The sequence below is a fragment of the Coenobita brevimanus genome, chromosome 11 (assembly GCF_032717465.1).
Source record: "Coenobita brevimanus isolate Jiangsu-jjx chromosome 11, ASM3271746v2, whole genome shotgun sequence".
Classification (NCBI taxonomy): domain Eukaryota; kingdom Metazoa; phylum Arthropoda; class Malacostraca; order Decapoda; family Coenobitidae; genus Coenobita; species Coenobita brevimanus.
In genome coordinates, this window is record NC_136964.1 from 350298 (window position 1) to 377199 (window position 26902).

Consider the following 26902-nt stretch of genomic DNA (forward strand, 5'->3'; position numbering starts at 1 on the left):
AAGCATGAACCCCAAGACTTCTCTCTCGTCCTGTCATCATGTACCGTCGATAGCCATTCATCCCCAGTTCTCTTTTCTCGTATGCAGTAAAGAGGATACTGGATCTCACAGTCAAAGCATGAACCCCAGGCCTTCTCTCTCGTCCTGTCATCGCGGTGGAGGGTTGAGGAAGAGCAAAACATTATACGGTATTGGAGAACGAGTATCATATGTTCGATAGAAGTTAATCCCAAGTCACCTGTACTGTTGGAAACCACAGTAATGCAGGGATTAACGAGCCTTGCCCAGGTGATACACTTTAACAGTCGTACTCTTACTGGCACAATAGGCATCGTAACTTCATATTGTGACCGATTTGCTCGTATTCTCGATATTTTTGTTTTTAATACAGGGAAGCCCGACAGATTGTTCCCCCAATATTCTTATGTATGTTACTGTAGCAAAGTGTATTGATATAAAACCAATGGAAATACAGTAGCAATGAGGAGAATTATAAGGTGTAATATGCAAAATAAATCTCTCAGTAAGCAGTGCCACGAAGACTCAGTGCAGCTTACAACAAGGGCTTTAGTCGCCTTCTCGTGTACTCTCAGCATGGTTGAGGAGGGCTGAGCCGGGTGCTGGAGGGGGTGCAGCAGGTGGCGGGTGTAGAAGCAGAAGTTGAGATCGTCAGTGTGGAGGGTCGGCCAGCCCATCACTCCCAGGACACAGCACCAGCAGTGGTCGTGTGGCTCTGCGTCAGGGAAACCAGTGCTCGTTACATGGACCCCATTAAGTTACAGGGCCTCTTGTTGCTCCATGCCAAGCAGGTGTGTGTGTGTGTGTATGTATGTGTGTTTGGGAGTTGAGAGTTATGTGCGTGTATGAGTTTATTTACGCAGTTGTATAAAAAATTTGAGACAAGCTTTTGTGTGTGTGTGTGTGTGTGTGTGTGTGTGTGTGTGTGTGTGTGTGTGTGTGTGTGTGTGTGTGTGTGTTTCATACAGTTATTTGATATGAATTATATTCGTGCCTGGTTCTTCAATGTTTCTCGAAAATGAGATGAGTGTAGCACACCTACTTTCAGCAAGACGTGATGCATCCAATTAATAAAATGACATCGCATTTACCACAGCTGCAGGCCTCAACCAACCTGACCGTGGTGCTGGAAACAACTACAGCCGTGGACACAAGTGACAACCAGCACCCACGACACCCAGAAGGCTCTCTCGACCCTTCCTCTGCCGCCTCTCGGGCCTCAACCTCACTCTCACTCCAGGTACAGTAAAAGTTTTCATTCATGTTGAGCTTTTGAATACATTGGTGTTATCAGTTAGATCTTAATAATTATGCACTATTTTCTTTGCGTTGTTCAGTCAATATATCTATCTATTGCCAGACGCCATAATCCCGTAAGGGGTGGTCATAAACAAATCGCCTCCATGTCGCCCTCTCCCCCGTCATTTCACTGCCCTGCTCCCTGCTCACATCTCTCTCTCTCTCTCTCTCTGCGTTGTTATTTATCTTACTCTTTTGCTTAACATTCATCAGTGCCTGGGCTACATTTGTGTAATGAAAGTTATATGAACTAAGTGTTTTTGACGTGAACGTATATATTAGAACAGGTATTGTCAATCGTTAAGCATGTGTGTATATGTATGTGTGTGTGTGCAGGTGGTGGACACTAACTCCACTGCCCTGGTGACTCCACGCCTCACCCGGGCCCACAGCTGCTTAGTCCGCCACCACCACACCTGCGCAAACACACCCTGCCTCAACGGTGGTCGCTGCATCCACGGGGACAGGTAGATCTGAATCTTACAAGTAAAGAATCAGACGAGTAAAAGGATAAGTTTGAGCTTGATAGTGATTTTAGGTTGTCTTGCAAACTGTTTTTCATATTAATCAGTCAGAACGACGATGTGCCTTTGCGTAAGAAGCCCCTTTACTAGAGTTACAGCCAGTTGATGATTTCTGTGTACTGGTAAACAAATTGATTGCATCCCAACAGTAACTGGGCAAACTGATTGATATTGTGATATTTGTTGATTTATGCTACCTTGTTTATAGATTGAGTCAATTTCAAAAGGCGAAATTGTCACATAATTTGTACACTCTTCCTGCATGTGCTGATGAAATTGCTAAGATACATTCATCACAGTGCCGAACAGTTGAATCACCACATCTCTGCTTCAGTACATAAGCATAACATAGTGTACAGCACCAGTTTTGAATGAGATAGCCCGGATTCAGTATGGACGGTGGACATTAAAGCTGAAGTGGTGATATGTGTTGGTGTGTGGTGCGTGGGAGGACTGCTGAGCCTCACGAAGTGAACTGTTAAATTTATGGCAATACTCGAGAATTAAAAAAAAAAAAAAAAGAAAAAAAAAAGAAAAAATAAAATGAAGAGCATAATCAAGGTTAACAAATATTATAATGGGCCAGAGCACTGAGTGGTCCTGCCGTCTGGTGGGAGTCTGTGAACTTCTCCCAGAAAAACGTTTTCCGGGTTTCAAAGATAAATTTTTCTATGCACTTTCATGTAGTTTCCTCAAATCACAAAATTTTTCAAATGCCTTTGACAATCATGCTATTGGTGTGTAAGTGACATTAGAAAAGAAAAAACAAATCGTTAAACAGGAACCATCATCTCCATGGAATCAACTTCTGCATACAATTTACTATTCAATAAACATCCCATATAATTGGTGTAGGACTATAACATGGTAAATATATGAGGAAATGCTTTCATGCACAAATTTTGCCATGTTTTAAAATTCGCTGCCGGAGCAATGTACGACATGTTTTCCTTGTTGCTCTCTCACCACCTCTTCTACGTGGCGTGTCCCACAGCCTACGACGTTTGGCGTCCATCTTTGATGGAAACCTGGCCCATCCTGTCACTTATTTCATAAATGAGTGCTGGTCTGCAGTGAAAGTTGAATTTGATTTCAATCAGCCACGATGCAAACAAAGTTTGTAATTTTGCTAACTGTTCTTATTGTCAATGTCACAGCGCTAAATGCTAAGTATAGAAACCCACAACTCTCAACATTGAACAAATCACATAGTTAATCAACTAAAAACGGTTACTCCCAATTCTCTGTGAATATCCGGAATATGGACCACAATACTAACAAGCACTACATTCTTGCTATCCTCTGTTCTATCCTCCACAGACTAGGAACATTCAAGCACTCCGCTACCTAGCAATAGCCGCTAACAACTGCGCTTCCAAGGCAGTGTAAGGGAGAAATACTAATAATAAAAAAATAAAAAAAAAGTGTCATGTATAGACTGTATAGTCAACTAAACAGTTGTGATGATCTCAAACGGAGAGAGATGTATTCTTACAGGGTGTGTGTGCCTTATGTTTCCTAGTCATAGTTGCTAAAAATGTACTGCTTCAAGCCAGTGTAAGCAAAACTCTACTGTGTATCAGTGGAGAATATGTACAGTATAAAATATAAGCACGACAAAAAGAAGTGAAGATCTGAAACGAAGTGAGAGTTTAGTGTAGGGAGAGTGTAGGTGTGATGGTGGTGAAGGGTGTTGTGGCCTCACTCACCGACCTGCTTGTAAGGCGATGCTATGTCATCACCTTCGGCCACGGTTAGTACTGATTTGTTTCACAGTATTCCTTTACTGTTCTAGTACTACCCTGTACTCCTGTATGTAATACGTCATACCAGTGCCTCCGTATTTCATAACATGGAGTGTAACCTATTTTTTTTTTTTTTTTAACAGAGTATGTGGCTACACACACACACACACACACACACACATAGGTGGCCACAACCACGATTGTCCAATTACTAACTGTATTGGCTGAAGGTGTGTGGCACGACCCACCACCTTTTGTTGTATTAGCACTGTGTACCTTTATGACAATAAACAGTTCAGTTCAACCAAGTCATCCCATCACCGACGCACCTCGCCAGTCTCGTGTTTGTTTTATAATCGTACGTGTGGCAGAGCAGAGTACCGAATGGAAATGTCGCATGGCGAGTTTATCCATATCTTTCATCATTGTTTTTTAAGAAACGGAAATCCTATTACCCTTATTCGAACTATTTACCGTCTTTATACATGCATGAAGGCAATATTTCCACATATACCCTCTTTAATACACCCCTAGAAATCACCTAATAGATAGGAGTAGAACATACACTTGAATGCTATTTTTTTCCCAACCTATCTTCTTTCTAAGGCCATGAATATTGTACAGCCCTTAGTTTTTTTGGTGTAACCCTGATGTTCAATGTAACAACACTCAGTTTTAGCTGGCTTTGTGTAGAATAACATCAAATTTTGGTAGCTGCAACTCTCACACCCGTAACAGCTTCATCTGGGAGAAGTTCACAGACTCCCACCAGATGTCAGGACCACTTAGTGCACTGGCTCATTGGCAGGCCACATCCAGACATTTGTTGAATTTCCTGAGTCACACATAGTTGAGATTCATATGTTTAACCACTTCAGTACAATGATGCCTCTTTTACTTTTATCAAGTCATGAACAGACAATTTCATGCAGCCTGCCAAAGGTCTGTAGTAGAGAGAGTAGGCCAGCATACACTCCAATACAAGTTTCTCTATCAACACCAAACTACATGCACAGTACACACCACACTTCCTTTTCAAAATTTTGAAAAATGGCGCCGAATAACGTAGCCTCGGAGTCCCCAGGGGGGGGGGACCATAAATGCCCCAACCTTCTGCCCCTCTCCCGGTGACGACTCAAGATGCCTGGAACCACTGTCTGACTCTCTTCTTCTTCATTTCTGCAACATTCGTGGCCTTTCCTCTAACTTTTGCTCTGTTGAGCACCACCTCTCCTTCTCTAAACTTCACCTTCTTTTGCTAACTGAGACTCAGCTGTCTGAGGCAACTGACAGCAGACCCTTTTCTGTATCCTCCTGCTTTCTCTATACTCATTTCAAAGCCAAAAGTGGTTGTTGCGTATATATACGCAACAACTTATATTGCTTTCGTGTTCCTGAACTCGATTCTTCTGAATTCTCTACACTCTGGCTTCGGCTTTCCTGTCATTCTCTGACTAAATATATCTGTGTTGTTTACTTATCTCCTAATTCTACTAACTATAAAAAATTCTTTGACTATCTTACTTCTACGATGGAACACATTCTATCCATTTCTCCTTTCTCTGAAATCTCCATTCTAGGAGATTTCAATGTTCACCACCACCTTTGGCTTTCCTCTCCTTTCACTGATCCACCTGGTGAACAAGCCTACACCTTTCCTATCCTTAATGACCTAGAGCAGCTTGTACAGAACCCTACCAGTATCCCTGACTGCATTGGAGAGTTCCAACATACTTGACCTCTTCCTTATAACTAATCCTTCTGCTTGCACTGTTAATCTTTTCTCTCCGTTGGGCTCCTCCGATCACAACCATATCACCTTTAACCTATCCTATCGCTCCGGTATGGCCTGCGAACCCTCCAGAGAAACGTCGTCTGTGGCACTTTGGAGCTGCAGATTGGGAGGCCCTCAGGCAGTACTTCTTTGATTTTCCCTGGAATGATTATTGCTTCCATGGCCAGGAGCCATCCAGGTGTGCTTTGCGCATTATGTAGGTTGTTCTCTCGGGCATGGAAGCATACATTCCTTTCTCATATCCTTTGACTATGCACGAAAGCCTTGGTTTAATCACGCTTGTTCTAATGCTGTCCACAACAAGGAGAGGGCCTATAAAAGGTACCGGAGCCAACCCACCCCTGAATTACATCTTTTATACGTTTCTGCCCGCAGTTGTGCTAAGTCTGTTCTTTGCTCTGCTAAAATCAGTTTCATCCAAACAAAATGCTCTCAACTCTCTAACTCGAATTCTTCCCGCTCCGTCTGGCACCTTGCCAAAAACCTTTCTAACAACTTTACCTCATCAACCTTCCCTCCTCTTTTCTACTCTGATGGCTCTGTAGCTATTTCTTTTACTGACAAAGCAGATCTCTTCGCACAGACTTTCTCCTCCAATTCCACCTTAGACGATTCCGGTGCTGTTCCTCCATCACTTCCCCCCTCTGACTTCTTCATGGCTGACATTAAAATTTCTTCAGCTGATGTATTTTCTGCTGTCACAGGCCTCAATACTAATAAGGCATATGGGCCTGATGGAGTCCCTCCTGTTGTTCTCAAGAACTGTGCTTCTGTGCTTACACCCTGCCTAGGCACTCTTTTGCCTCTGTCTGTCAACTTGTACCTTTCCTTCTTGCTGGAAGTTTGCTCTCATTCAGCCAGTCCCAAAGAAGGGTGACCATTCCCAACCCTCTAACTATCGTCCAATTGCTTTAACATCCTGTATCTCAAAAGTTTTCGATTCTATTCTTTATAGAAAATTTTTAAAGCATCTTTCCTATCACAACCTTCTTCCTGATCATCAGTATGGGTTCCGTCTGGGATGCTCCACAGGCGATCTTCTCACCTACCTTTCAGATTCCTGGTCATCCTCCTTTCGGGACTTTGGCGAAAGCTTTGCCATTGCACTTGACATCTCAAAGTCTTTCGATCGAGTCTGGCATAAATCTTTAATTTCCAAACTGCCCTCTTACGGTTTCTATCCTTTTGTCTGTGCCTTCATCGCTAGCTTCCTTTCTGGTCGTTCTATAGCCGCTGTTGTAGATGGCCATCAGTGGTGTTCCTCAGGGCTCTGTTCTATCACCAACTATCTTCCTTTTATTCATCAATGACCTTCTAAGCTGTACATCTAACCCTATCCACTCATACGTTGATGACTCCACCCTTCACCTTTCCATTTGATTCCCACAACCTCCATCTCAGCAGTTACTTCAGCACATAAGGGATGAGGCTATAACACACCTAATGTCTGACTTGGCTCGTATCTCTGACTGGGGTAAAAATACTTCGTATTCTGGTTGTTTTTAATGGACCAAAGGCTCAGTTTTTACACCTATCAGCCCAACAAAATCTTCAACAGGTATACCCACTAATGTTTAATAATATTCAGCTTAATCCTGCATCATCATTGAACATGCTTGGGGTTTCATTTACTCGGGACTTATCTTGGAAAGATCATATTACATCTCTTGTACAATCTGCTTCCAAGAGATTGGGTGTGCTAAGCCGACTCCATTCCTTCTTTACCCCTGCACAATTGTTGACTTTATTCAGGGGTTTTATCCGCCCCTGTGTGGAGTACAACTCTCATGTGTGGGAAGGCTCCCCACATAGAGCTCTTCTCAATAGGGTGGAGTCAAAGGCTTTTCATCTCATTAACTCCCCCTCTTACTGACTCCCTTCAACCTCTGTCTCTTCACCACACTGTTGCATCTTTATCTCTTTTCTATCGCTGCTTCAATGGTTACTATTCCTCTAAACTATCTACATGCATTCCTCCACCTCTACAACGGGCGCATAACACCCGTCTAGCAGCAAACTCTCACCCCTTTTCTGTCCAACTCTCTAATGCAAGAGTTAACCGTTACTCACAATCCTTCATTTATGCAACAGGTCAACTCTGGAACCGTCTCCCTCTGTCTGTATTTCCTGCTTCCTATGATCTCCAGTCTTTCAAATGCAGTGTGTCCAGGCATCTCGAAATGAATGGATCTTAAATTTGACTCTCTCTTGTATTTTGTTTTTCTCTTGGAAGGAAGGGTTTTGCGGGCTCGTTACCTTTTGTTCCTTCTTCCTCACATAAAAATAAAAAGTGATGGGGTTAATTATGGGTATATTTAACCTCTCTAGTTTCAAAAGTCTTATCTAGATAAATATTATCTTCTTTAGAAAGCAAGAATAAAATGTAAAGTGCGTTGCCAGATTGAATTTAACGTTGGTGTATCGTCGCATATACTCGGAATAAAGAAGACAATATCGATGAAAATTGCACGTGGTAGAACATAACGAAACATTAAGATTGTACTCTATGGTAAAACAAAAAATACCCTTAATACGTGGGAAGCATCTTGCTGTGGAAATATGCATTTACTTTCTTCTTTCCTGTATCGTCTCTGGACTGTCATGCAGATCACAGAGGCTGGTGTATTTATAATTTTGCTTCTCTGATAGGGAAATGGCTTTTTTTTTTTCTTTTTATCATTCAGTGACGGCCCAGGCCAGTGTATGAATATTTTTTATATCTGACAGTGAATGGCTGCCTTTTTTATCACTGGTGGATCTAGTGACGAACAAGGCCATTTATGAAACGCAGGCCGTATTTTGCATGACCACATAGTACAAGAATTAATAAACGAATCGTAGACAAGATTAGTTACATCAGCACAGCTTAGACGAAGGACATATTGCTCCATCACACATAAATTATTTCTATTAATATTTTTACCGTGTCCATACGATAAAATCACCTGGTAAAAGCAAGAAAAAATTGAAATACAGAACGTTGCAAACGGTTACGTCGCAAAGAGGTTTAGTCAACATTATTTCCGGTCCCTTCGCTGCGGAAGTTCTCCCTAGACGTAACAAAAGCTTCAAACTGTAGTAAGAATTAAGCGTATATCACTGTTGCAGTGAAGATGGTTAAATGCAATGTGCACTGTCCCTTAAGAAACTCATGACTTGATTCCTAGAAGGGAAACAAATCTGTTGCATAGTAATATGTTGTACCTGTTATGTAGCACGTATGTAAGGGTTTGCATGCCCGATGTACAGAAACATGTGATTGTCAGGAGTGTGTGTCCATGTCGGTCCTCGGCCCACCAGTGCAAGATCCAGAGCCGCACTTTCTCTTGGAAGTACTGGGCCTGGGTGCCACAACTGCCACCCTGCATTCCCTGACCATCTCCCTCCGTGTCCTCACCAGCCGCCCCCACGCCCTGGTGCTCTACTCGGGGCCCCTGGCGCCCCTGCCACGCCAATCCCATCACCCACCCACGCCCATGTTGGCCCTTCAGCTGAGGCGCGGCCGCCCACAGGTCATGGTGGAAGGCGGAGCAAAGCCTGTTGTGTTGGAAGTTCCCACTGTGGTCAGTGACTGCGAGTGGCACACACTACACATTAGGCTCAACACTCAGGTAGGTCATAGTGTACCTTAAATTAGCAACACAGGTAAATAATAATGGAATTTATAATCACTACTATAGAGCATTCAAGTGACTTCTTTTGTCCTGCTGGTTACTTTGTGTTTTTCTGTTTTCCATACACGACAACTATTGCCTTTTATTGCTTTCATGGTATTTTCCAGTGCCTTTCTTTTTCCATGTGGTCTCCCTCGTGCTTTCTAACGGAAGTGTTTTCCGATTCCCGTCTGGTGTAAGCACAGTTTAACGGGAAGACCTAACCGGCAGGTTAGGTTATTTCAGGCTAGTTTGGTTAGGCTAGTTAATAAATGGTAGCTGGGTTTTATGATTGACAGTGATTACAGCACACGAGAGAAAATGTATGCAAGTGGGAAAACGGAAAAATATGTAGGATGACAAGACGAAGACGAACAAATCGCGATACACAACAATAAAACAAGAAGCATTCCAAGAGTGCAACATCTTTTCCCACCAACTGGTCTATAGGCCGAAAATTTGACATTGCCTTGTGATCTTGGCCCTCAACTGATAACTCGGTCGAATGACTACATTCTTGCCCAGTCCTTAGTCTTTTCAACAAGTTTGGTTCAGATCAAATTAAAACTGAATTTTCTTTGCCCAGTGGCCTTGGCCTTTGACCTTTCCCAGTGATCTTGATGTTTGACTGTTTGGTCGCAAAATTGAATCTCATTAGTCTTATTTGAACTTTAAACCTCCCACAAAGTTCAGTAAGTCGGATGAACATTTATACGTTGACCTTGCAATGTGACACTGACTCTTTGTCTATTGTTCTCAAAACCAGTGTGTCAGCCTCTTTGGTGACCCTTAACCCATCCACCAAATTTGTTCCATATCATATCAGAACTCTGTTATTTTGTTCACACAAAGACATACTGGTCTGTCTTTGACCTTGCCCTCTGCCCTTGACCTTTGATTGTTGCCAAAAGTGAATCGCCTCATTGTTGTCAGATCCTTAGCCCTCCCACGAAAACTATTTTTGTACTTCATGTCCTGCGACCTTAATCTTTGACCATTCTTTGTAAGTGTGACCCCAGGAATCCTTTATTCTTGTCTTATCCTCAACCATTCCACAAAGCTTGGCCTCTATTACATAAATTTTAAGTTGACCTTACTCTGTGACCTTGACCTTTGATCTTTTGTTTTAAAGAAGAGTGTTTAGTCCTTGGTATACCCTCAACCCGACTACGTAGTTTGATTAAAATCGGATTAACACACACACACACACACACACACACACACACACACACACACACACACACACACACACACACACACACACAAAACACCCGCTCTTGCTTCACGGGAGCCGATGTAAAAATATCTAACGTATTTAGAAGGAAGAAAATTAATGTTTGTAGGAAGCTGTATCTGGTGGTGACCATAATCTCGATACTTACTGGAACGTATCTCAGCGACTTCATTTACATGGTCATTTTATGCAATATAGTCAGGGTCCTTATTCTCAGAGCTTCTTATAAATTTTTGTGTGTCAATTCTCCACACAGCTACCCACACTCACGAGGGTCCAGAATATTGCAAAGGTGTGTGTGTGTGTGTGTGTGTGTGTGTGTGTGTGTGTGTGTGTGTGTGTGTGTGTGTGTGTGTGTGTGTGTGTGTGTGTGTGTGTGTGTGTGTGTGTGTGTGTGTGTGTGTGTGTGTGTGTGTGTGTGTGTGTGTGTGTGTGTGTGTGTGTGTGTGTGTGTGTGTGTGTGTGTGTGTGTGTGTGTGTGTGTGTGTGTGTGTGTGTGTGTGTGTGTGTGTGTGTGTGTGTGTGTGTGTGTGTGTGTGTGTGTGTGTGTGTGTGTGTGTGTGTGTGTGTGTGTGTGTGTGTGTGTGTGTGTGTGTGTGTGTGTGTGTGTGTGTGTTAAAGTATCGTAAATAGCCTTTTAAAAATACAAAGATCTTTATTTTCATTCACTAGTTCCCCTGACATTTTGAAACTGATTTTTATTTTTAATGCTATACTACATTCCGTGCGACACACGTGTGGAGTCTGTGTTGTTTTGGTACGTGTTTATTCGTACCTTCAAAGCTCTTAGGCAATGGTACGGATTTGTTCCTCGTCTGTGTGCCGTGATATATCTTCAGAACCACGTGACAAAACTAATGGAAAAAATCTGGAAAAGAGTTCATTGAAATCTAGAACCTCCTTGAAAATAACTAAGATGTGCACGTGCACGCGTGTGTGTGTGTCGTATTTATTACATTTGTAGCTCGTGTCAACCAGAAAAGGACTTCAGAACGTGTTGCACTATTACATGAAATAAAGTAGTGGCATTTTGTTTAATTTATGTAAATTTTTAGCGACTCCGAATACAAAAAGTGCTGTCATTGAGCCTGTCTCATGTATGTAAGCTATGTGTATGTATGTATGTACTGTATGTATGTATTCTGTTTCATGAATATGATCCGATTTGGATCAAAGTTGTGTGTGTGGATCTGGAAAGATGTTCACTTTTGATCCTGATCAGTCAAGGTTGACGATCAGGGGTCAAGAACAAAGTTCGAGAAATGCCATTATCATGGATGCTTTTTTTTTTTTTTTTTTTTTTTTTTTACGTGTCCGACTCTGGGCATAGGCTTCACAGCCTGCTTTCAAGGCCCAGTTGTCCTCCTACATACCATACACCTCTACATGCTTGGTCCGATCTAGATCAAACTCGGTATACAATGTGTATGGCGATGTGAAAAAGTTATTCGATTTTGGTGCAGTTGATAAAAGGTTGTGGCGGGTGAAGGTCAGTGTTGGGACGCGGGGCCATCCTGCATTTTGAGCTCTAGATATTTTTTAATGACCTTTATATGTAGGCGATGTGACATTCATAACGTTTCAGTATCCACTGAAAATCTACTGAATCAACTTCCTGGTTACATAGCAGAGTGAGATCATTTCTGTATTACTCTAAAAAAATGGAGTTCTTAGGGCTTCGGAAATAAGAAAGAGAACTAGGAGGAGGCCGTAGCACGGGCCGAACAGGGTAGTACTCCCGAGGGGAATGGGAATGCTGGTGATAGGGAGAGCTGGAGCTCCTGTTTCACTAGCTAACCATCCCCTGTGCTGACCTTTTCAGTGTTACAGTAACATGGAGAGTAGACCAGCATACTCTCCCAAACATTTCCTCTACTTATCTATGCACTACACCACATGCACTTTACATTTCACACAACGTATCCCACTACGTTACAGGGGTTGGCGCCAGCAAGGGCATGCGGCCAGAAAACTTTGCCCCCGCTACCTAGTGGCGGACTTCTGGGGGGAGGCGTGGCGGGGGTTCCGCCGGCATAGATCATGGGGTCCAGGGCGAAATGGGGCTCGGGCCTGTGCTAGAGGGTACAGGGCACTGCGGTTCCCAGGCTGCCGCTTCCGCCCAATAGAGAGGGGCCCGAACCTGGGAGTAGCGCCCCAGGAGGCTGCCCTATCAGTGGGTGTATAATGGCGGGATAGTTGCAGTGCCAAGACGCGCTTGGAGGGTGTCCCTGCAGCTGTCCTGGCAGGGTGCCCCGAGGTCACTACCACAGCCACTGGTAAGCTGGTGGGCGATCCATTGCCTGGACCTGGGATTGTGCAGTGAGTGGGACCTGTGCTGTGTCTGTCCCCATTTATTAATACTGAAGATGACAAAACAAAAAAGGTTTCAAAGCAAGCCTGAGGACAGTAAATCACCCATGGGGATGAGGGTGGGTTCATGGAATGTGGGAAGTTTGAGGGGAAGAGCAGGGGAAGTCGTTGAGGCATTCAGTAGGAGGTGGGTGGATGTGGCGTGTTTGCAGGAAGTCCGGTACAGGGTGGATCAGCCAGAAAGATTGTTGGGAAGGACTGTTGCTATAAGTTGTTTTGGCAGGGGGGGACAGACGGATATGGAGGTGTTGGTGTGATGGTTGCGGAGAAATGGGTGGAATATGTTATGAATGTTTTGAGAGTAAGCAATAGGATATTGGTAGTGAAAATTCTGTTGGGAAGAAAGATAGCTGTGATTATATCGGCATATGCTCCACAGGCAGGATTGGATGAATCAGAGAAAGATAGATTTTGGGATGATTTAATACGTGTAGTGGGTGGTATACGGGATGATGAGATAGTGATTTTGGGAGGGGACTTAAATGGTCAGGTAGGTGAAGCAGCACAAGGTTATGAAGGAGTGCATGGGGGATGTGCATATGGTCTAAGGAATGCAGAAGGGGAGAGGATACTCGAGTTTGGGGAGGCAACGGACATGATTGTGTGCAACACATATTTTAGGAAAAGAAACAGTAGGTTAATTACGTATGAGTCTGGGGGAAATAGCAGTCAGATAGATTATTTTCTGGTTAGGAGGGCCGATAGGAGGTTAGTGAGGGATGTTAAAGTTATAGGAAGTGAGGAGTGTGTGCAGCAGCACAAACTATTGATTTGTGATATTGTGCTTAAAGAACAAGAGATGAAAAAGAGGACTTATGTACCTAGGAGGAAAATATGGAAGCTGAAAAACCAAGTAGTAAGAGATGCCTTCTATACCGAGTTGAGGAGAGTGGTGGCTGAACAGGGAGCTGTAGACAGAGGCGTTAATGAACAGTACAGAGCCCTCAAGAACAATTTCTTGAGAGTTACTGATGTAACATGCGGCTGGACAAGAGGACCACCAAGACATAAAGTAACTTGGTGGTGGGATGAGGGTGTAGAAGCTGCAATTAAGGAGAAAAGAAGGCTTTTCCGGGAATGGAAGAAGGGTGGTAGCAAAGAGGAATATTTGGCTGCCAAGCGTAGAGCTAGGAGAGAGGTATACAGGGCAAAGTCTGAGTCACAGAGACAATTACTTGATAACCTAAATCATGGGGAAAGGAAAAATATATTTAGGGTGGCAGGTCAGGTGAAGAGGGATAATCGGGATATCATAGGTGAGCAGTGTGTGAAGAATTATGAAGAAAGGGTAGTGGTGAACAGTGAGGATATTAAAGATGCATGGAGAGAGCATTATAACCGGTTGTTGAATGAGGAGTTTGACTGGGACAGGGAAGGTTTGGAGCCAGCAGATCCAGTGTCTGGCCCTTGGCCTTTGATTGATACTGCTACTGTGAGTGAGGCAATAGGCAGGATGAGGGTGGGGAAGGCAGCAGGTGTTTCTGGGTTGACTGCCGAAATGTTGAAGGCCTCAGGCGATATAGGGGTGAGTTTAGTCACTGACCTGATAAATAGGATTATTTATGAGTGTGTTGTCCCAGATGATTGGCTGAAGAGTGAAATTGTAAATGTGTTTAAAGGGAAGGGTGATGACCTGGAAAGAGGAAATTATAGAGGTATAAAGTTTTTAGATCAGATAATGAAGGTAATGGAGAGAGTTTTAGAAGGTATGATTAGAGAAAGAGTGAATATTGATGAGATGCAGTTTGGGTTTATGCCAGGTAGGGGGACCACTGATGCCATATTCATTGTTCGACAGCTTCAGGAAAAATATATTGGTAGGAGAAGGGATCTTTATTTTGTTTTTGTTGATTTGGAAAAGGCCTTTGACAGAGTCCCTAGCGAGGTGGTGAAGTGGGCAATGAGAAAGCTTGGCTTGGAGGAGTGGCTGGTTAGGGTGGTTATGGCCATGTATGTGGGTGCTCACACCTAGGTGAGAGTGAATGGAGATTTGAATGATGAGTTTTCCGTGAATGTTGGTGTGCATCAGGGGTCAGTCTTGAGTCCCATGTTGTTTAGCATGGTACTTGAAGCCCTTTCACGTGACTTTAGAAATGGACTCCCGTGGGAGTTGTTGTATGCTGATGATTTGGTGTTGATTGCAGAGAATGAAAGGGAGGCGGAGGAAAGGTTTAGGAAGTGGAGAGATGGTATGGGGCAAAAGGGTTTAAGGGTAAATGCAGATAAAACAAAAGTGATGATATCTAGGGTTGGTGGCGGTACTGTCAAAGACGAGGGAGAGTGGCCATGTGCAGTTTGCCACAAGGACGTGGGAAGTAATTCCATCTTGTGCGGTGTGTGTGATAAATTGGTGCATAAGAGATGTAGTGGTGTCAGAGGTGGACTGCGAGATAATGCTGATTTTATGTGTACGGCGTGCCGGGGTGAGCAGGTGGAGATCGTCAGACGTGAAAGGATTGAACTTGCTGGTGAATCTTGAGTGTGTGGAAGAGTTTTGTTATTTGGGAGACATGTTGTGTGCTGGAGGTGGGGCTGGAGCTAGCTCTGTGGCTAGGGTGAGGAGTGGTTGGAAGAAGTTCCAGGGAGCTCTTGCCTCTCCTGACATTGAGAGGGCTCTCCCTACGTGCTAAGGGGGTCTTTGTATGCAGCATGTGTTAGGAGTGTGATGCTGTATGGCAGTGAGACCTGGGCAGTGAAGGAGGAAGACATTCGCTGGCTCAGACGTACAGAAATGACAATGATTAGGTGGATGTGCAGTGCGTCCCTGCGTCCAAGGCCTGGAGGGGCTGGGTTTACAATGGAAGAGTTGAGAGGTAGGATGGGACTGGAGTGTATTGGTGTTGTGATGAGGAGAGGTAGATTGAGGTGGTTTGGACATGTGGAGAGGATGGGGGATGATAATTGGGTGAGGAAGGTGAGAAGTGTTAATATTGGGGGTGGGGTTATGAGGGGTAGACCGAGAAAGACATGGGACGAGGTCATTAAGTGTGACCTTAGGGTTAAGGGACTGAACAGGGAGGCTGCAATGGATCGTGCAGCGTGGAGAGCCGCCATTAGGTGACCAAGGCCGACACATGCAAGCATGTTGGAGCCTTTAAAAACGAAACGAAACATATAAAATCACGAGAACTATCAGTACAGTGTTAGATGAGGCGGACCACACAGCTTTTCACTCATCATTCCGGCCTTCCAGATCTCAGCTCCAATTTACAAGCAAAAACTATCCACATTTTATGTGTGCTTCACAGTTGGTAAAGGCCATTCCATCAGTCAAAATCCCTTGTCGTATGCATCTCTGTAATTAGTAAATTTGTACATTTCTGTCCTTTGTTAATTCTTTTTCACCCTTAAATGCCATACGCGTTTGCCAGTCATTTACCACACCCAGTCATCTTTTCGAGCTTCCAACCCTCTTTATGCCTCCACGCTTAGTGACACATATAATATTTTACCACGCTGTTTGTATTAATTTTCGCATATATAACTGTGCCATCCAAACAGAAACTTTCGATTGATAGACTTCCTTCCTCCACATATTTCATGGTTCTCTGTGTTCCTTATCCTATCCAACCAACGCCACCCACATGCATTTCTGAACAGTTCCACTTTCCACTGCTCTCACTCATCATTTCTCAAACTAATGCTATGCTCTTTTAATATCGACAACAGTAATAATAGTAGTAGTAGTAGTAGTCATAGTAGTAGTAGTAGTAGTAGTAGTAGTAGTAGTAGTAGTAGTAGTAGTAGTAGTGGTGTTTTTGGTGGTAGTGGTGATAGTGATGGCTTATATGAAATGTGAATCCTATGGAATGCGGCCTTAAATTGCCCTTTTCCTTCAGTCCATCATCGTCCTTTCAGGGGATAGGGAAGTAGTTGGGGGCCGATTGATTAAATAGGCAGTTGTGCCCTGATTATTTCTGTGCCACCATATGAAGGCGTCCCGTTATTGAATCACTGATGAATATAAATTATGTACCAGCATTTAATACCAATTATCGAATTTTGAATGGAGCACAGAGAACTAACTTTAAGGCCCTAAATAAAAAAAGCAGCAGCAAGTGAGGATTCGAAAGATTTAGTACTGAAGGAGTGAGAGAATTTTACGGTTTGTAGAGGAAGCGAAGTACAGTTTCATCATCTGATGGAAGGAAATACCAGAGAATACTATCCTAGGTTGTAACAGGTAGCCTAATTGTACAGTTCGTGCTCACAGGGCATGGCGGTGGTGGTTGACCTGTGTGGCCGTGGTCTTCAAAACTCGTCACTGGATGATTCACACTGTGCAGCACGGACGTCTTGGCGTGACCTGAGGCTGCTGGACACCTGGCCTCTGCAGGTGGGTGGCCTTGCCCACGATCCTCCGAGCTCTGCTGACCATGGGTGGAAATATGCTCCCACACCACGACCACTGGTTGGATGCATCTCACACCTTCGCCTCAACGGTCAGGTAAGAATTTATAGATTAAAGGTGTGAGTATTGAAGTTTTTTTTTTTTTTCTGAGACACAGCAGCCTTTACTGTTCCGTAGTTTTCTTGCAGCTTGTGGACCTGGGCGAACCAGCCTACAGCAAGGGTGGCTTAAGTGGTTGCCAGCCCCAGGAAGAGATGTGCAAGGGTGGTTGTGGGCATCGGGGCCAGTGTGTGGGCGGCCTCCATCAGCCACAGTGTGTGTGTGACCCAGGGTGGACGGGGCCAGGATGCACAACATCCACACTCCCGGCTACCCTCGTCTCTGCATCTTACTTCAGGCTGGTCCCAAGTTTAACTCCTGGATCGCATATCCTGACAGCACAACTGAGGTTCAGGATCAGGGATAGTAGCAGTATCATTCTTCTTAGCTTGCTTACCCGCCATCAGGATGCCGTCTTCTTACTGCACGTGAGTCATTCTTTCCATTTTGACAAGAGCAATAATTTGTCAGAAAGATGCAGCATTTGCAATGAAGTTGTTCATAATGTAACAGTGTTGCTACAGAACTGTTTGCACTGTAGGGGTTCAAGGTTCACCCCATGGTCCCCCTCAGCTACAGGCAGGGATAGCGTGTGTTCGAGTGTTCGGAGAAGGATGGGCAGGTAATTCTGCCTGTGCGGAGAGCCAGCCACTGGATGATGGAGAATGGCACATGGTGACGGCTGAATACCACCGGTACAGCTTAGTGATCGCCGTGGATGATGGTGATGGTTGGCGTCACAACGAGTCCCTTGTGTCTCTGGCTGCCTCAGAAGAGGATCACCTGAGAACACTGGTTCACTTACCTTCAGTGCCTCCACTTTTTGACGACAGTGACACAGTGATGCTGGGTGACGAGGTCCCGGGATATTTGAGACAGAATCTTGCTGAGCCATTGGATGACCCGGATGAGAGTAAGTGTTGTTAGCTTGAATGTTTGTTGTCAAATAAATCAAAGCGTGTAACGACCATTTCTGCACTGTTTGCAGGTATTTTCGTTAAAATAGATCTAAGTGCTCATTTGCCAACCACGTCGGTACAACAGCATTAAACATCACAGAATTAGAATACATTATAAGTGCCACAAATATGCATGACGTCTCAATGCAGTTTCACACTCAAAATAGTGATACTCCAGACCTTTGTAATTTACCTGTTCAGCTTTCAACATTGTCCTCCATGGATAACCTTCCTCTTTCTTCTCTCTTATTCAAAGCCGTAACAGCTAGTTATGTTTGATTTTTAGCCCTTCTAGAGCAAGAGGTAACTTCTATTCTGAATAAAATAATTTGGCGATATCCAGAATACAATAGTTCACTTTTGCAACATCAGGATGTATTAGTGCAAACAGCTGTTAATACCAACCTGTTAACTGTTAGATTATAAGAACTGGACATTGAGGACAATAATAACTGATTTTTTTACTGATGTGCAGTAAAGTTCAATAAACAATGGTTTTTCAGTATGTTTCATGAGATTCACAATTTAACCTAAGAATGTGTATAACTGGTGTTTTCTCTCCGTGCTCTAGAAACATGTTTGCATGAATTAATAATGCCATCCATTCTTATTAAGAAAATGTTAATCATGTGCTAAGACCATATTTATTTCTTAAGCATGTTCCATTTTTCTTTGATCTTTTTGCAGATGTATCAGTGTGTGTGGATGACGTGCGGGTGTGTGGGCATGCTGTACCGCTGCTCCCTACCACCAATGACAGCAAGTGGGGCCTGGAGTCCGGTTGCTCCGCCCCTGACGCCTGTCTGAGCACCACCTGCCTTCCACCTCTCACATGCATCTCCACCTGGGGCGTTGCAACCTGCAGGTGTTGTACAAATTCACTCAACATTATGCACCATGCTATGTATCTTGATATAGCTGGCCCTGTCTGACAAGCAGTCCTAGCTTTTCACCACAGAGAAATGTGTCCTAGATTTTTTTTTCTTTTATTGCTAAATGAAATCAGATAATACGATATGTTTTCACTTCATGTTCCCACAAATGACCTATTGTTGACGTGACCCTGGTGCAGCTGCGGTCCTGGGCGTCAGTTGGCGGGCCACGATTGCCGTGACGTGGACGAGTGCCAGTGGCAGCCGTGTCTGCACGGTGGGTCCTGCCACAACCTGCAGCCCGGCTACCAGTGTGTGTGCGGCCCCACCCACACGGGGGACCACTGTCAGTGGACACACATTGCAACCGTACCACACCCACTCACAGTTGCTTTAGTTATTGCCGCAGTCACACTATCTATACTTATCATTGGTATGTTTCACTAATGTTAGACAGTTTTATTAAGTAAGTGAGGCTGGTCACTCTCATCTTAAATGCCAGGACCAGCCTGCCTAGTCCCAGACTCCTACGCTCCTCATGGAGCACCACAGGACTGGATGATGATGATAGAAATTACCTTACGGAAGTATTACTAACTATGATGATCTTGAAATATGGCGTAACATTTCTATTTTGCTGCAGCAGGCAACGTAATACATTACATTAATTTTGCCCGTGCTCCTGCCAGTGGTTGCTGGCGTATTTATTTCAGTGAAACTCCGACACCAGTGGTTCACGCTGGGACAGAGAGGTGACCACAAGGTGACGCAAGAGGCGGCAGGCCAGGAGGGCAACACCATCCTACAAGGAGATGAACCCCACTACACTCTGATCAAACAACTCAGACTCTCTCCAACCACCAGCAGACAGTATCAAGGTACACATCTCGTACGAATTCATCTCAGGCCAGCCTTATATTAAAATGTAAAATGTATGGAGCATTCGATATATGTCTCTTCATAGAGACAAAATTCTGTTCAGAACAACAACATATGCAGCAGGCTTAATATCTTTCGCCTCCCAGGAAAAATGCAGACAAGTAAAAACGATAGTGAGGTGGAGGGCAACAGTGAGGCTCCTGATGTGGCTGGGGTCGAGGGCAGAGCTTCGTGGCCCAAACCGCTGCCAGCCAAGGACGACCTCAGAGCCTATGCGTACGAAGGAGATGGGTCCAGTGCTGACTCCTTGTCTTCTGCGCTGTCCGGTCAGTACCAAATCAATGACCAGGCTATATTATCTAACTCCTTTAGCAAACTAAGACTATAAGCTTGATACACCTGCAGTCTTTGCGTGTGTGTGTGTGTGTGTGTGTGTGTGTGTGTGTGTGTGTGTGTGTGTGTGTGTGTAATTCACCTGGTCGGTCAGGATCACTTGATGGTCGTGATATGTCAGCTTTTATCCTCCCGGAAGGGAGCTGAGAGCTCACATAGTCCGATCTATGGGCAAGGCTGTGACCTTCACACACGCACACACCCGTCCCCTTGCTCAAGGGGGACAGTAACCACCCACTTCGTCAGTGAAACTTTTCGCAACCTGAGCGAGGCGCGAACTCCCGTCCACCAGTTGGCAAGCGAGAGCGTTACCACTGCACCAGCGAGCGGTGTGTGTGTGTGTGTGTGTGTGTGTGTGTGTGTGTGTGTGTGTGTGTGTGTGTGTGTGTGTGTGTGTGTGCGAACGGTATAACTTTATCTTGATCGATCTGAACAATGTTAAATATAAGGGTATGACAGATAAGGTGGTAGTGATTTGATTTTGACGGTTGTAAGCCAAGATTAAGGTCACTGGAGAAGGCCAGTCCTAACAGTTTTAACTTGGTTTAAACGAAACTTGGTGAGGGTTGAGGGTCAGCCAAGGATTTTAAGAATAGGTCGGAGGTCAGGGGCACAAGACAAAGATAGAGTAGATTTGATTCGATTTGGACATAGCTGGATGAATCAAATAAGGCTGAGGTAACTCGGCTATTGAATCATTTGTAAAGCGAGGGTGTTGCATTGTATTGTACTCCTTATACATTCACGTTTTCTCCAAATTATATTAAACTTACGGGAGTGGTAATGGCAAAATATAATCTATCCAGTTTGGAAGGAGTACCCTAAGGTGAATGAAAATGTCAGGAGAGAAAGAGAAGAGAATAAAACAGGAAGGGATGCTCAAAGAGGGCAACATAGCGCCGTGAAAATGGTCCAAATGCTTAATATTTTACTTTGCAATCATGAGCTTCAACCGATTCATCTCAAAATCGAAACATTCCATTCATTTCTTTTTCTGAACCTTTCCACAAAGATTGGTGTAGTTCGGATAAAAACTAAACGAATTGACCTTGCTCTTTCACCTTGATTTTTCACCTATTGTTTTCGAAAATGCATCCCATCATTTCAATACCCTCCGACATTCCACTGAGTTTAGTCCAAATCAGATCGAAACCATTTGAGCTGTTGGGTCGGACACTTGACCTTGCTCTGTGATCTGATACCTGGACGCATAATTCTCAAAATCAAAGCACTTTATTATTGATTTACGCTGAGCCTTTCAACTAAAATTGGTCCAAATCGATTGATAACTGTAAGCTGGCCTTCTCGCACAACCCTGACCTTCGACCTATTATCAGAAACAGTAGGCCAATCCCTTGGTGAACCCTCAACCTTTCCGCCAAGTTTGGTTGAAAAGACCTTAAGAAAAAAAGTTCATGTTATTTTAGTCATGCACAATCACCCACGGATCGAAAAATGACCTTCCCCTCTGACCTTGACTGAGTTCTTAAAATCAGATCTCTTTATCCGTGCCATACCCACAGCTTCACAAAATTTGGTCTACTGTTTAAGCTGACCATGCGATGCCACCTTTCCCCTGTGAATTTTCTCAGTGACTTTGGCCTTTGATTTTTCTCAGAGTCAAAGACCGGTACCTTTATCCATCCCTTACCCAGAACCATTCCACAAAGACTGGTTTAAATCGGAAAAAAAATGTCTGAATTTTGTTGCCGTGGGACCACGAGCATTAACTGGTGTTATAAAAAAAACTAAAGACCTCTGGCAGACACTCATCCATTCAACCATGTGACAAATCAGATCAAGATTTTTTTTTTTCTAATGCTCACGTAGATACACATGGACCAATATTTAACCTTAGCCTGTGATCTTATCGTTTGGCTAATTGTCATCAAAATCGACTAAGTTCGTTCTTGCCATCACCTCAACTCTTCCACCACGATTGGCCTTAATTAAATCAGTGTTTAAGTTCACCTTGCCGTGTGACCTTCCCCCGTGAATTATTTTTCTTAAAGTGTCATTCCCTTGCCTGACCCTCAAACCTTCCACAAGGCTTGGTTAAAATTAGATCAAAACTTTTTTTTAACCCTCCTCAGATACACCTACAGTTTCGCTTACAACTTAGGTACACCTGAGTCTGTCAAACCCAGCTTTTAAAAAATGCTGTACTGTCTCACATGTTTCACTTAATGAAATCCTGAATATACTACAAAGTATTAGGTCTTATCAGTTATTTAATTATACAAATAAGTTTTGAGTCACGTAACTCTACATATTTTAAAAAGAAAAAAAAAAAAATGCCAACTCATATATATATATATATATATATATATATATATAAATATATATATATATATATATATATATATATATACTTAGGCTGCTTCCCCCAAGGAAAGGGAGGTAGCCGAGACAGGACGACACACTCCCCATTTACTCATTCATTCAAACACATTCATTCGCATCTTAGCCCCAAAGGGGAGAACGGACAGATCCTCACCGCACCACACCACACAAGGGTCAACTGCGCAATGCAATCAGTGACATCCGCAGCAGGGCCCGACAGCAGAACTGGTTTACCCCTGACACATCATAACAGACCCATCCCCTTACCCGCACCTGACCTGACTAGCTGATCAGACCAAATGCGGGAAAATATCCCCTCAGGGCTGCGTCATCACTTATTCATTCACAGTTTCTCTCCATTTATTTCTGTCACGCACAGCCACTCTTCCTTGCTCAACAGACATCTCTCTCGCATCCAGCGCTCTCTTCACACTGTCCATCCATCCTATTCGTTGTCTTCCTCTCAGCCTTACACCTCTCACATCAGATCTAGTTATCTTTTTCACCAATCGCTCATTATCCATTCTCTCCATATGCCCAAACCATCGCAACACCCTCTGCTCAACTCTACCAGCCATCTCCCGAACAACTCCAGTTCTCCTTCACACTTCATCATTTCGCACCCGATCCATACGCGTCACTCCACACATACTCCTCAGACACCTCATCTCCATTACATTCAAACTTTTCCTCTCTGCTACACCCATATTCCATGTTTCAGCCCCATATAACGCAGTCGGTACCACAACATCCTCATACAGCCTTCTCTTTACATCCATTCTAAGTGAACGACATTTAAACACTTTTTTCATTCCTGCCAGCACCTTTCCTACTTCATTTATTCTAAACTTCACTTCTGCATCTATTCTTCCATCCACAGCAACATGTGACCCTAGATATTTAAAACAATCTACCTCCTCAAGCAACTCACCATTCAAAACTATATTCATCCCCCTACCATCTATCAACCTCGTACACTTCATCACTTTACTCTTATTCTCATTTACTTTCAATTTCCTCCTTTCACACACCCTTCCAAACTCCTCTACCAACTGTCTTAATCTCTCCTCTGAATCAGTCACCAGTGCAGTATCATCTGCAAACAGCAGCTGCTTCAGATTCCACTCTCCACCATCAACATTCACCAGACTCAGACCTCCACCTAAAACTCTTGCATTCACCTCCCTTACAACACCATCCACGTAAATATTAAACAACCAAGGCGACATCACACATCCCTGTCGCAGCCCCACTCTCACGGGAAACCAATCACTCACAGCATTCCCCACTCTTACACACGCTCTACTATTTACATAAAAACTTTTCACCCCTTTTAGTAACCTACCATCAAGTCCATACAATCTTAAAACAGTCCACAAAGCCTCCCAATGAATTCTATCATACGCTTTCTCTAAATCCATAAATGCCCAAAACACATCCCTTGCCTTTCGCTAAATACTTTTCACACACTTGTCTCACAGCAAACACCCGATCAACGCATCCCCTCCCTCTCCTAAAGCCACACTGGTCATCACCAATGACCCCCTCTGTACCCTCTCTAACTCTCATAATTAGCACTCTACCATACACCTTACCTACAACACTCAACAGACTTATACCCCTAAAGCTAGTACATTCATACTTATCACCCTTGCCTTTATACAACGGGACCACACAAGCACTTGCCCAGTCAATTGGCACCATACCTTTCACAAAGCACACATTCAACAATCTTACTAACCAGTCAACAATAGTCACTCCACCACCCTTCAGGCATTCCACAGCACACCCATCCATACCTGCAGCTTTCCCTGTTTTCATCTCCTTTACTGCCTTCTCCACTTTCTCCTTCGTGATTAGAATCATTCAACTCTCCCAACACATTTATTCCTTGCACCCTTTCATCCGCCACAATCTCAGCCACCCTTTCCTCCTCTACATTTAACAATATATATATATATATATATATATATATATATATATATATATATATATATATATATATATATATATATATATTGGCAGTGGCCATACACGAAAACAAAGAACACTATAAGCCTAGCACTTGTGTCAGCACTTGAGGGATGGAGGTCCTTCATTATGGGCATTGTGGATCCCAAACAGCATTAAAACAACCTGCAAACTCGGAGTGAAAAATTCTCCCCTCTCCTCAGGTACACCAGGGTCTCATAGACCCAACATGCAATTCTAAGTGATATATTGCAAAACAGAGAGACACGAAAGTAACCCCCTTACACCCTGCATGGGCAAAAAAAGTTAGGAAGCTATTTGAGATAGACAGGGATCCCTGGCATCTATAAGTTACTGAACTATAGCATCGAAATAATCGCCCGGGTCTGTCAGATCCAGGTGTTCCTGAGGAGGGTTAATGCTCAGAGACAGAAAGCTCTTTGGGTGTCGCCACATTTGCCCCAAACATGTGATTCACAAGAGGGAACGAGGCTCAGCCAACCCTTGAGTGAATATAATTACCTATCTGGATGAAGAGGTTATACTTGCAAGTTCTGTAAAAAGCTAGTCTTGATAACCTCCTTTGACGTACTTAAAAGGTTGCAATATAATCGCTCCGTCATGAAGGTTCAGTTCAGTTCTGTTGATAGTAGAGAATTATTGCCTTTACAACGGCACTTCTCTGCACTTATATATCTATTTAAATAATCATCTGTTTCTTGTGACTGACAGAAGGTGAGATCAAGGTTTTACCCTAAGCTCACCTTTGCTTATAATGCCCCACAGGTGTGAGAGAGGAAACACTGGAGGGAGAGAGCATAATGCATGTCACGCCGGGATTCTTGGAAGTGATGGACCTCCTCAGACACCTTCCAGAGGCCGTCCGGTCGCCGCTGCTCAGGCCCAAACCGCCAGATCTCAAGCAGGACCCCTGTGCAGGAGAGACGCAGAAAGGTAAGAGTTGTTGGAAAGTAAGAAATGTAGCTTGATCGACGGCCGTAGTCTTAACTGGTGTGTGTGTTCTTAACTGATGCGGCCCATAAAGTCTTTTTCTTGGGAACAGGCTATGTTCACAATTGTAATTTTGTAGAAGTAACTTTCTTCTTTCAAACTAACACACCTCTTTGTAAACGCCCGCTGCTGATCATCCTTGTGTGTTCTGACATAAGGGCCTGCCTCTCCCCCAGGCCCCTCTCCCACACCCGCCCCTGCCCTCGTCCCACCAGAGTCGTCCACTACGGCGCTGTCCCGCGAGGACTGTCGACCCCCCTCACCATCGCCACATCCCGCTGTGCACAATTTGACGACGGGCAGCTGAGTTAACCATGGCCTGCTGAGTTGACCACGACCTGCTGAGTTAACCACGACCTGCTGAGCCACGACACACAGATATAACTTGACCATCCCCTACAGAACCACGTCGCGTCACACACAATCACAAACACTGATATCTGAAAAGTGTGTGCTTGATGATAAAGTTTTCTAGACTGATAAGAACTTCAGACAGTGTTCCCTTCAAGGACTCAGAGTGAATTACAGTGTGTTTAAGGCCCATGTTGTGTAGGAAATATAGTGTTCTCTCAGGGATTAGCATGATATCTGGCGACTAACTGAACTTCTTGAGAGAGAGAGAGAGAGAGAGAGTCAGTACTTAAAAGGCATCGATGCATAATCATTTTTACTTGTCTGTGTAAGGTAAACGAGAGAGAGAGAGAGAGAGAGAGAGAGAGAGAGAGAGAGAGAGAGAGAGAGATTACACAGAAGGCATCGATGCATAATCAATACTTCTCTGTATAAGGTTAACATAACTTTTTAAGAACTAGGATCAACATTTTAACGTAACTTATATTTCTCCGTAGCATCAACAAGAGTAGTGTGAATAATATTGAAAGTCTGGCTGTGAACATGTTATCGAGTTACAGGAATTATTTAATTTTCTAATCAAGGTACCAACTTCGACAGTGTTCCGGTATCGCCTTTTATACATTTATAGACTCTACGAAATATACTTTTGAAGCATCACTGTAGTTTTCTTATTATCAAGCATTTCACTGTTCCATCCATCTATCTATAGCACGTCGCCTTAATCCCGCGAAGGGTGGCCGCAGACAAAACGCCTCCAAGTTGCTCTGTCATCCACCATTTGCCTGTCCTCCCACCAACTCACTGCCCCCTCCCTCATATACCTCTCAACTCTAACCCTCCACCTCTTCCTCGGTCTCCCCTTCCCACTCCCTCCCTCCACTTCACCTACTTACACCCTCTTAGTCAGTCTTTCATTCTCTTTCATTCGTTAACTGTTCTGATCTTCGAAGTTTCCATGCACATCCTTGGGGCTAAGGTAGGAATAAATGCGTGTGTGTGGATGAGTAGATTGGGAGTGTGTCGTCCTGTCTC

The 26902-nt window shown here is 43.9% G+C and overlaps 1 protein-coding gene across 1 annotated transcript; it reads left to right on the plus strand.

Annotated features, from left to right (window-relative positions):
* The first annotated feature begins 761 nt into the window (after positions 1-761).
* Positions 762-25823, plus strand: LOC145411399 (neural-cadherin-like). The gene is given in 14 exon segments (XM_080281440.1): positions 762-809; positions 1115-1258; positions 1654-1784; positions 8648-8751; positions 8754-8992; positions 16852-17085; positions 17178-17516; positions 17662-18001; positions 18735-18912; positions 19120-19352; positions 19609-19797; positions 19945-20124; positions 25292-25459; positions 25693-25823. Coding segments are annotated over 14 exon segments (2658 nt in total).
* The last annotated feature ends 1079 nt before the right edge of the window (positions 25824-26902 follow it).